The following is a 10986-nucleotide window of genomic DNA, read 5'->3' as shown; positions in this document are numbered from 1 at the left end:
GAGGGGAAGGTATACTACCCGCCCCGTGGGTTCTTCGAAATACTAATCTTACCCTTTGATCTGGGGGTTTAGCTCAAATGGTAGAGCGCTCGCTTTGCATGCGAGAGGCACCGGGCTCGATACCCGGATTCTCCACATTTCTCTCTACTCGTCTGGGTTCTTCCATCGTTAATCAGTGTACCGTGTACAGGGTCGCTCCCTACGATGAAAAACTCGGCTCCGCGGACTTCATCCACGCTCATATCCTAGTGGCGACATCTTTTCATCTGATCAGTCGATGACTATTCCGGATTTTTTATTACATCTCTCACCTAGTATAGATACGGTCGAGGCGTGGTACTATAATCGTGCTGACATGGAAAAATATTATGAGGTGTGCTACGTTTGCACTGCGGCACCGCTGCCAGAAATATTGCTGTGGAACCCACACTGGTAGGCCCTGCAGTTTCACAAACCTCTGAAATCGTGTAGTAAGCTGCTCCGCCCCACAAGAACGTGCTGCTTCAGCCTCGCCCAACGCCAACTGCGCATAAATTTCGCCCATTCGCCTTATTCACAAGGTTAGTGGTGGACATCTGGTAAGCATTAAGGAGAGTTTTACATCCCGAAATTAGACAACTTGTCGACGAAAAGCTAATTTCATTCACAAGATCACAGATTATCGATTGTTATTTAAAGTTGCCTCGGAATAGACTCCGGTCCGCCACACTCAGCAATTCGTGCATGGCTAAGGCGACAGTGGAGTCGGAGCATGATCAGAGACCCAAGCCACCGACCCGCCATTGAAATATGGTCGTAACGTTCTTGCTCACAATAGTAACGTATAAGCTGATAAACTTAGATTCTGCACTAGATCATAGCTCCAAGGCAGAGGAGGCAGTAATCTTCAGGGTGTGCCAAGTAGAGACGCAGGCAAGCTTTTAGGGTAGTAGAAGTGTTGGAAACCCGAAACCCGAAAATTCAACCGGGATTTTTCCCATTTTACCCACTTCCCTTTCACTTGTCCCCTTCTAAGGGGACAGTATTGGTTGATGGAGCCAACTACACCCGTGATCTATGATGGAAGTCCTCAAGCACTAGGTTCTGACGTATATCTCTCAAAAAGGCGAAAAATCCGCTAGAAGTGAAATATTTGAAATTCCATTACATTGAATTTCAGCATTCCATAACCGAAAGTTTGCACACCTTGTCTGAGGCTATTTTTGTTCTTCATAAGATCAATACCTGCGGGTGGGTTGACTATATCACCGCCAGAAAATACGCCCTAGTAGTACAATCAGGCTGCAGGAGCACGCAATAGGTCCTATCGGATAGGTAGATCAATGCCGGTGGTACGACTGGAGTATTTTTTACTTCAACCGGGATTTTTCCCATTTTACCCACTTCCCTTTCACTTGTCTCCTTCTAAGGGGACAGTATTGGTTTGTTCGATGAAGCCAGTTTCCACTAAAGACACTGGTCAGAGAAGGGCGATAGCCCTTGAGGAGGTGGATCCACCCCTCTCTGCGAGACGTGCCTCCAGCTCGGGGATAACCCTCCCACTAAGGGGGGGTATCCGTCCCAGTGATGATGGAAATGTGGTATCGAAAGGACCACAGCAATTTAATCTTGATCAGGATTCCGAGGCCCAGGCTGCTGGCTCGCCAGCGCACAGCCTGGAGAATTGCTGGAATGGTACCATACCGCCGGCTGTTCTCGGTTCAGGTTCTCAGTTCGACTGGGCCTCGGAGGCCCCTTCCGAGAGTGAAGATATAACCATGGAACAACTGGAGAAGGATCTCGACGACTCTCCTCCCAGGGCCTCCGCCGTCCCGCCGCTTCAGCGCGTTAGGAAGCCTCTGAAGTCCTGCCGTGGCGAGGGGCCTCAGGCCTTAGCGACCTACGAGGCTCGTAAGGCAAGGAAGGGCCCTGCCGCTGGCTCTCAGGTACGCCAAGCGGCTCGCGGCTCCAGGGCACGTCAATCGTCCGTTGGCACATCGCACCAAGACGTCGAGCTTCAACCTACTTACGATCTTCCTGACGACTCTGAGCCTTCCCCTCGAGATCACTCTACCGGTCCTCTACCTCCTCCACAAGGTCGGTGCTCCCCGCAAGGGAAGGGCCCTGGGCCGGTTCCGGCGGCAATGGTGCAGATCATTGCGCTCTTGCGCACCCTGATTGGCACCTTGTCGCTGGGCCCCCAAGGGCCGGCCATTATGGCCCTACTAGACTCCATTGTGGAGCTGGTAGAGGCCGGCCAGACGACTCTGCCGGGCCCCCTTTCGGCTCCGGTAAGTCGTGCCTCTGCGGCATCTCAGGTACCCCAGGTACCGCAGGTGTCCGCTGACGGCTTTACGACCGTCACGAGACGGCGTCGGGGTCGCAAGGCGCAGAATGCTGCCCCACCGGGTGGGGCCCACCCAGACCCGGCCCTCCAGGGCCATCTCAGGTACCCCAGGCGACTCGTCAGCCGCAGCCTGCCACCCAACAGCAGCGGCAGCAGCAGCAACCCAGGCGCCAACCACCGGCTCCACGCCGCCAACCCCCGCGCCCTGCTCCACAACAGCAGCAGCAGCGTCCTCCTGCTCCCCGCCGTCAACAGGCCCCCACCATCGGCAATCGCCGCAACCCTCACGTGGCAGCGGCGAAGAAGGCGGCGGCCGGCGGCGAGAAGCCTGTGATCATCATCCGGCCATCGGGCCCTAACCCTCCAGCTCCTCTCTCCAAAGAGGAGTTTAGTAAGCTCAGGGTCTCTGCTCTTCAGGCACTTCCCGACCACGTGACAATCACCGGTACATTCCCGGTGGGACGCTCGTCCCTCGGGATGTCGGTCAAAGACCGTGGGCATCTGCCCGCGGTTTTGGCCAACTTAGGTACAAAACTCCGTGGATATGAAGTTGCTCCTAAGCAGAGCAGGGCGCCTCGAGTGATTCTCTTCTCTCCTGCCCTATCCAGGGACGTCTCTGCCACGGCCTTGGAGCGACAGCTGAAGGAGGAGAATGAGGGCCTCATCGGCCAAGGAGCGACGGGGCCTGCCGTGCAAAACCTGCACTGGCGTGGCCCCAACCTAGTGATGGCGGTCTCTTCCGACTTTTTCAGGTCCTTGGAAGCCAGCGGGCAAAAGGTGAAACTAAATCGCCTTTTGACCCGCTGGCAGTTAGCAGCAGACTACACAGTCTGCTTCTTTTGCAGCCGACTGGGACACATCTCGGCCAGCTGCACTTCAAGGCAGCAAAAGCTGCCTGAGTGCTGCACGAGATGCAGCGGCCCCCATGCGAGGTCCGCCTGCAGCTCGGCCCAAGAGCGGTGCCGCAACTGCTGCGATTTCAACGAGGCCCAAGCCCGGGCTGGTCGCCCTCACCGCAGGGAGACCAACCATCAGGCGACCAATCCGGGCTGCCCTTCCGTCGAGGCACACTGCCGACGGATGGCGGCAAGGACCAACTACGGCCCGGCCCCTGTGGCTCAGCGCTCGCAGCAATGCTAGAGCTGCTGCAGCTCAACCTGGGCAAGCGGCGAGCAGCCGCCGATCTGATTTGCTCCTTAGGAGCAGATATAATTTTAGGCCAGGAGTTCCCCAAGCAGTTTTCGCCTACAACCTACAGCTACCATGGCAACAAAGAAGGCACTGCTATCCTGCTGAAGAACGGCTTATCTGGCACCACCTTGGTGGCTGCCAGAGACTTCTGCACCGTTAAGGTGCGAAGCTCGTCTAGTACTATCATCGTAGGTTCCCTCTACCTTCACCCCTCCGACCTACCTCGTCGGGAGATGGCCCTTCAGCATCTGGAGGATGCTGTCTCCTCGGACGTTGGCCGAGGGATGATTTTAGGTGCGGACTGCAACGGAGCCTCAGATCTCTGGGGTTCCCTGCCTCCCGCAAGGGTCCACCTACAGACCCTGGGCCAACTCGGCCCCAGCTGGCAGCGTGGAGAGGAGTTCCAGACGTGCTGCCAGCAGCACCGAGGAACCATCCTCAACAGGCCAGACCTATTCCCGGCCCCCACCTTTGTGGGTGGAAATGGCTCATCACACATTGACGTGACGGTCGCCTTCGGCAGAGTCCCTCCACATGAGTGGAAACTCTCCGAAGAGTTCTCAGGTAGTGACCACAGGATAATTCGGGTGTCTTTACAGGACACTCACGAGTATACCAAGCGACCACAGCTGCGTCTCACCGACTTCAAGAAGGTTCGAGAAGCAGCAGCTGGCATCCCGGACAACTCGTCTGCGGCGACCATCTCGGCAGGTCTTTCAGATGCTGTCGCTGCCCACACCCCCGTCATGGAGGGTCGCGACTCCCCTTCGTGGTGGAGTCGCAAGCTGACGAAGCTGAAGCAGAGCCTCAACAAGGCTACCAAGAAGCTGAACAAGGCAAAGAGGGATGGCAACCTCATCGGAACCGAGCACTGGAAAGAAGAGGTAACCGAAAGGAGAAGACTTTTCAGGTTAGAAGCCCGAGCAGCTAAGAAGAGAGCGAGGGACCGCTTCTATGCGTCCCTCCAAGACTTCTCCAAGTGCATCCGACCGCCAAAGAGCAAGACAGCAGCAGCGATTCTGAATGGCGATCCAAGCACCAACCAAGCAGCCCATCTGCTGGAGAAGCTATTCCCTCGGGACCCTAGGCGGTCCCAGGGGATGGCCCAGGTTCGCGTCGGTGTAGGTCCGGCAGATCGCATCCCAGCTGTGACGGAACAGGAGGTCTTAGAAGCCATCGGCCGTCTGAAGATCTCTGCCCCTGGGAGCGACGGCGTCAATGCTGAAGTCCTGAAGAAGACGGCGCCCGAGCTGGCGGCCAAATGGGCCACGGCCTTCACTGACGTCCTTAGGTCCGGCGAGTTTCCTGCCGAATGGAAGGAGGGCAAATGCATTGCCCTGGCCAAGCCCGGCCGCGACATCTTCCAGGCCTCGGGCTGGCGCCCGATCGTACTCCTTAGGTGCGCCTCGAAGCTGCTGGAGTCGGTGATAGCCGAAAGGCTCATCTACGGCCTAGGAGAGAAGTTCCGAGTGCCAGAGATCCACGGCTTCTGCCGAGGCCGAAGCTGCGACACGGCGCTGAAGAGGATCGTCGACGCCTACCGAGCTGGGTGTGGGAGGAAGGGTCACCAGACCCTCCTCCTCACACTGGACGAGTCCAATGCCTTCAATTCAGTAAAGCATTCGTTTCTCGTCCAACAGCTCTCAGGCCTAGGCGTGGCTCTTTTCTCTGCACCGTGATAAAGTCCTGCTCTCCGGGCAACACGTCCAGCTGGAGTTTGGAGCGGACCAAGCGACCATCTCGCTAGAGAGAGGGGTCCCCCAAGGAAGCATCTTGGGACCCCTCCTCTATGTTTCCCACTCCACCCTATCTTTGGCGTCGCTGCTCCGGCCCATCCCTGGCCTAACCTCGACTTTCTATGCCGATGATAAGACCTTGGTCCTGACGACCAAGGGCGTCCGAGAGTTTAGGGAGCGATGGCTGCAGATCGAGACTCGGATCTCGGACTGGTCAAGAGCCTCCGGGCTCAGCCTCAACCCCAGTAAGTGTTATTACCTCTCGCCTGCAAAGCTTCAGGTATCTGCGTTAATGCTCGATGGTAAGGCCATCGGCCGCGCCAAGGTCGTCACCATCCTAGGCCTGGCGGTGGACCAGCGATTGCTCTTCGGGGAGCACATCAAGCGAAAGACGGCCCAAGCTCGCTCCCGCCTAGGGCGATTGCACGCCCTGGGTTGGGAACGGGCTGGGCTCGACACCAAGCGGATACTGAAGACCTACCAGCTGGCCGTGCTGCCCTTCCTCGGGCACGCGGTCAGCATCTGGGCGGAAGCACTGGAGGACCCGAAGCTGGCAAAAGCCGTCGATAGCGTGTCCGGCCTGGCAGCGAGAATAGCTATTCGGGCCCCTCGCTCGGCTTCCCACGCCGCGGCGATGATGATGGCTGGCGTCACCCCGGCTAGCATTCAACTGAGAATGCTGGCAGGGAGATGCCGCGCCACCACAGGTACTCCCAGCGATCTAGCAGCGGCCCTTGGGCCTGAGGCGGCGGAGTCGTCATGGCGAGTGGACCGGCGAGAGACCCATCCTCTCCCACCGTGGCTCCCCTCCCTCCCCGCCTCCATCCGCCCCAGAGAAGAAGCGGTCGAACTGGCATCCGCCTACCGAGGCCCCGCTATCTACACGGATGGCTCAAAGTTCGGCGATAGCGCCGGCGGGGCCTTCCTGGCTGTCAAAGAAGGAGAAGTGGTGGAGCGCCAGGCCTTCAAGCTTGAGCGGTTCGCCACCATTCACCAATGCGAGTTAGAAGCCATCCGCAGAGCCCTGCGATGGCTGAGCCACTCGGCTCACAGAGGTATAGAATGGCTTCTCTTCACAGACTCTCAGGCCTCCATCCGCACGATCCGAGGCCGAGAAGCCACCGAGAGATCGGCCATCGCTCGTGACATCGCCCATCTCGGCCTACACGTCCAGGTGCAGCTGAACTGGTGCCCGGGCCATGAAGGAGTACAATGGAACGAAGCAGTGGACCAGCTGGCCAACACCGGCCGGAAGCAGCTCTTCCCCCTGGACCGGGGTGCTGCTATGATGGTTCCTCCTTCCTATGTGAAGCACATGCTCAAGACCCAGATGGAGAAGGACACAAGGTCCTGGTGGCTTGACAAGCGAGCCACTCTGGGCACCAGCGTACGGGACTTCCTTTGGGGATTTTCCCACGCCAGGAGATTTTTGAAGGCTGGTAAGTCATCACCCGAGCTCTCTGCCTTAATTTTAGGACACGCCCCCACACCCCACCACCGCCACACGATGGGGCTAAGGACAGACCCGAGCTGCCCATGTGGGCATGCAGATGGAGACGTCAAGCACATCCTCAGAGACTGTCCTCTGCTGGATGGCGCGAGACGAGACTCCAGGCTGCTCCAGGTGATGCCCAAGTACGACTACAAATTAGTCCTCGATCGACGGTATCGAGCGCCACTTCTGAAGATGGCAAAGATGACCTTCGAGTGGCTGAAGAATCTCCGAGAAGCGGAGAACTCCTCTCAGCCATAAGAGGACCCCTTAGTGCGGACTTGCATCAGCGCCTCGCTGGTGCCTGCCTAGCGGCTCAGCTACTACCATAACCACTACAACTACTACTCCCAGCGACCAAGGCCTACGACGCGCGGCGATAGTCGGAGGCAGCGCGACGCTGTGGCACCTCAGGAAAGGGGCAGCAGCAGTGTAATCTGTGGAAGGCTGTTTCACGTGTGTGGATAGTTAGGCTCCTCCGTCGCTTGAAGCTCTGCGGTGACTCCCTTTCTGGGCCTCTGACTTGATGCTGACTCCCTTAAGGCCGGACCGTGCCGGTGGCGTGGCAAGCTCCACACCGGATCGCCTTGGCATACCCTCCGGGATGTCTCTTTGAGCCAGGCGATGGGGGCAGGTGGTTGGTTGGACACCCCCCGCGGATCCGAAACGTCATGAGAACGCGATCTCGATTGTCGCGGATGGCACACCCCTGATGTCTTGCCCACACAGGAGGTCGATCGCCAAGTGCCTTGAGTGCACGGCTCGGGTTGCGACTAATGCACCCATGTCCCAAGAGCCACCAAACAATGAAAAGAGAGCTTAGCTCCACCCCTCGCCATCTTTAGAGTTGGGAGGGGCCCCAGGGACCGAGCACCCCGATGCATGCCGGCCCAGATCTCTCAAATGGATCGGGCCCTCCTCGCGCACCCTCCGGGATGTCGACTGGCGCAGGAGTGGTGGGAATCCAATACTAGGATCCCCCGGCACCTGGGTTGTCTCCTCATGACGTTAACTAGTGGTGATCACACCACAGTGCCGCCCCATCAATGGAGTCTAGCTGAGAGTCAAGCCTGGAAAGGAGTAGCCAAGGAGTGGATGGCCCGGAGGACCGAAGCTTGAAGCCAGGGAGGCAGCACAGAAGCAGTGACCACCAATGCTGTCCCCTTACCTCGAGTTGGCTCGGTGAGCCGTAAAACGCCCAGCGGTCCGCCTGCCGAAGACCGACCCAAGCGAGTAGAGCGGCGGCCAGCTGATGAAGTCTGACCGCTCAGCACTTGCCCCGGCTCGCAGAATAAGACAGATTAAGACGATTTGTTGTTTTGCATGGCTGGGTGTATCATGTTATTGTGATAATTGACTCTTTCCGAAAACTACACCCGTGATCTATGATGAGAGTCCTCAAGCACTAGGTTCTGACGTATATCTCTCAAAAAGGCGAAAAATCCGCTAAAAGTGAAATATTTCACTGAAATTTTTTCCGTGAAATATTTAACTGAAACATTCTTGAAATATTTCCCTATGAAATATTTCAGCCACCCTGGCGCCACCGTTTGACCCTAGTTCTCTCTGCTTTGACTTCGCGCTCGCATGCTCCTATGGCCGCGCTGCGGAGCTAATTTACAACGGAGTTGGCGAGGCAAGTTCTCGTGATTCGTGAGCCGGACTTTAGCGTGGTCGAATCTAAGTCACGCGAGCTGTACTACCTGCTTCTAGTCTAGTATTACGGTCATAGTATTACGAGTCGCTCTATGTGGTAGACTAAACTTTGATATATTTGTGTTCGATAGTTGCGGATAGATAACAAACACAATGCGTGTGAGCTTTCTCGGCCCCTCAGGATTCGACCAGGCGATGACATTCTATTTCGCTCGCTTCCTTCTGCTCGCGTTAGTCCACGCAGAGCTTATTCTAAGGTTGCCAATCTCACTAGATGTATATGATCCTGGTAGAGCAGATCTTTATCTCATCGCCGACATCACTGTTGACGCTATGAGTTTCCGACAATTGGTTGATACAGGATCTCCTCTAACGTTCTTCATTTGGCGCAAATGGTACGAAAGTGTCAAGCCCGGTGGGTGTGAAACTATTCCTTCCAAATGTTATGCGTGCCTTCCCGAGTGCACTCCTGGGCCCACAAAAGTCTTCACCTTCGCCGACGGTTCGAAAGTCACATTGTTTGAGCATTCGGGAACAGTTAATTTTGGAGGGGAGGAGGTGGAGAACATCGACTTCGGTCTGATGGCGGGTTTCACTTCTGATGGTTCGCTCCCTACGTCAATACTTGGACTCGGGTACGCTAATAAAGGCACGGCACCTTACGTACCGTTAATCAAGCAATTGGTGAACAAACCGAAGGCTCAGAGGCCCATATGGAAGAACATGTTCTCTGTGTATCTCAACTCTGCAGCTAAACCCGCTGGGGAACTCCTCCTCGGCGGGCAAGATACTATAAAGTATGTCGGGCCGATGGTATTCGTCCCAAGTGCGAAGGATGAATGGGATGTGGAACTTATCGGAATGAAAGTGGGATCAAAAGGGGTCAAGTTTGGGAAGCCCAAGCCTGCTTATATCGACACTGGCGCCAGTGCCATTTTTATGTCCAAACCTTACAGAGATAAAATTCTGGAGTATCTCCAGTCTACTGCGACCAAGCCTGTCAAGTTCAAGCCTTACTCATTTTCAGTTGAGGTCAATTGCGCTGATCGCCAAAGCCTCCAGCCGGTGACACTGCTGATGAAGGGTGTTGGTGGACAGGGTGTTTTCCTGGAGATCCCGCAAGAGCAATATATCAGGGTCCATGATCGCCACTGCTTACTGCTATTCGCTGTGAGCCCCATTGATCACTGGGCCATTGGCAACCTCGTCCTTCCTGGGCGCTACTTGCTCTTCGACCAGCAAAATAATAAGATAGGTTTTGCTAAGACGAAATAGTGTACTCTATTCTCCGTCAGCGATTATTCAGAGGTGATTTCATTGTATTCTTTAACGGTTAAAGATTCGGTTAGGGTTAAAGTTTAATCTGTATTCAACATTAATACACCTTTTAAAGGCCTATTTCGCGTTTAGTAAGACCAATTTCGCAGGGCGAGCAATCATCTGAATGATTATATTATAATACCGTATATGGTCAACGATAAAGCGCAGAGGAGACCCAGTTGAGATCCAGAATGTAGCTATAGGTCAACAAATGAGGAACTTAGCAACACCATTAATATGGTGCGTACACATCACCGATGGAATTCTGAGACGAAAACTAAGATCGAGAGCACTACCATGTTTCACTACTCAGGCAACTACATGCAAAAATGAGAATGGAAAAAAGGCAGGCACACGCAGTGGCTCGCGCATAGATCAATACATCAACGAGGTTCGTGGCACGAGCCAGAGATATTATCACACTTGGCAGGATTGATTGGCCGGATCGGATGTGCGAGGCGGCAGATTGGATACAGATGGGTTGGAATGCGAGCCATCCGGGGGTCTCAACTGCGCACGCTGTTCCATCATCTTTAGCTCCATCCTCTTATTTCGACGCTGCTTAGCGGCGTTCCTAGTACTCGCCTAGGAGGAGATTGCATGGTGTAACTGTAACCCTCGTCATTCATCGACCTCCCCGACTTCTTGCTTCAAGGAGGCCATTAGGTCGTGATACATAAGACCTCCTTCGTATACATGCGAAATGAGGTTCCTCCGTGGGAGCCTCCAATGTTCCACGAAGTCGTACCAATAAACGACGGATTGTCCCACGCGGTAAGGCATATACAAATAAAAAATTACGAGCTACAAACGAGGAGGGAAACAGTCGTTCACGCTCTCAAGCTATGGGCTAGTTTTCCATTGTCTCTGGACAATGCTCCTCAATATTTCTCCTCCGGGCGTGCGATTTTCGTGTCTGGACGGAAAATGGATTGTGTATACGTCTGAAAATGGATATTTTCATGCTGTAAACCACCCAGTTTCCGACCACGTTTCTCCAGTTCGGATGGTCTACCGGGTAGACTCTACTCGGAGTCGGGTTTAGTCCGAGTCTCGGACTAAACCCGAACCGATCCCAAAGCTTGGAACCTAACTATTATCTTAATAGAAGTGAAGCACAAGTCACTCTGTACGTCTTTTGGACTGAGAAGTATTGCAAGCGCTGTTAGGACAACTATACTGACGCATTGGCCTTTTCATCGTAAGGTCCTTACATATCCTGGATATGTAGGTGAAGTGAGAGAGACATAGCGGTTACATCGACA

At 55.0% G+C, this 10986-nt stretch overlaps 2 protein-coding genes and 1 non-coding gene across 3 annotated transcripts; all 3 read left to right on the top strand.

Annotated features, from left to right (window-relative positions):
• Nucleotides 1-62: 62 nt before the first annotated feature.
• Pmar_PMAR009592 lies at nucleotides 63-135 on the top strand. Its single transcript has one exon. It is a non-coding gene; the product is annotated as a tRNA-Ala (tRNA).
• A 1481-nt stretch (nucleotides 136-1616) lies between these two features.
• Pmar_PMAR009591 (conserved hypothetical protein) lies at nucleotides 1617-7006 on the top strand (the record flags this gene model as incomplete). Its single annotated transcript, XM_002785314.1, has 6 exons — nucleotides 1617-1674; nucleotides 1705-2270; nucleotides 2429-3103; nucleotides 3346-5130; nucleotides 5171-6692; nucleotides 6729-7006. Coding segments are annotated over 6 exons (4884 nt in total), but the record flags the coding sequence as incomplete, so codon positions are not given.
• Nucleotides 7007-8554: 1548 nt separating this feature from the next.
• Nucleotides 8555-9676, top strand: Pmar_PMAR009590 (aspartyl protease, putative; the record flags this gene model as incomplete). Its single annotated transcript, XM_002785313.1, has 1 exon — nucleotides 8555-9676. The coding sequence occupies one exon, from the start codon at nucleotides 8555-8557 to the stop codon at nucleotides 9674-9676; it is 1122 nt and encodes a 373-aa protein (XP_002785359.1).
• Between the last annotated feature and the right edge of the window lie 1310 nt (nucleotides 9677-10986).

The sequence above is a fragment of the Perkinsus marinus genome (genome assembly GCF_000006405.1).
Source record: "Perkinsus marinus ATCC 50983 genomic scaffold scf_1104296933122, whole genome shotgun sequence".
Lineage (NCBI taxonomy): Eukaryota > Perkinsozoa > Perkinsida > Perkinsidae > Perkinsus > Perkinsus marinus.
This window is presented reverse-complemented; position numbering and strand designations above follow the sequence as displayed.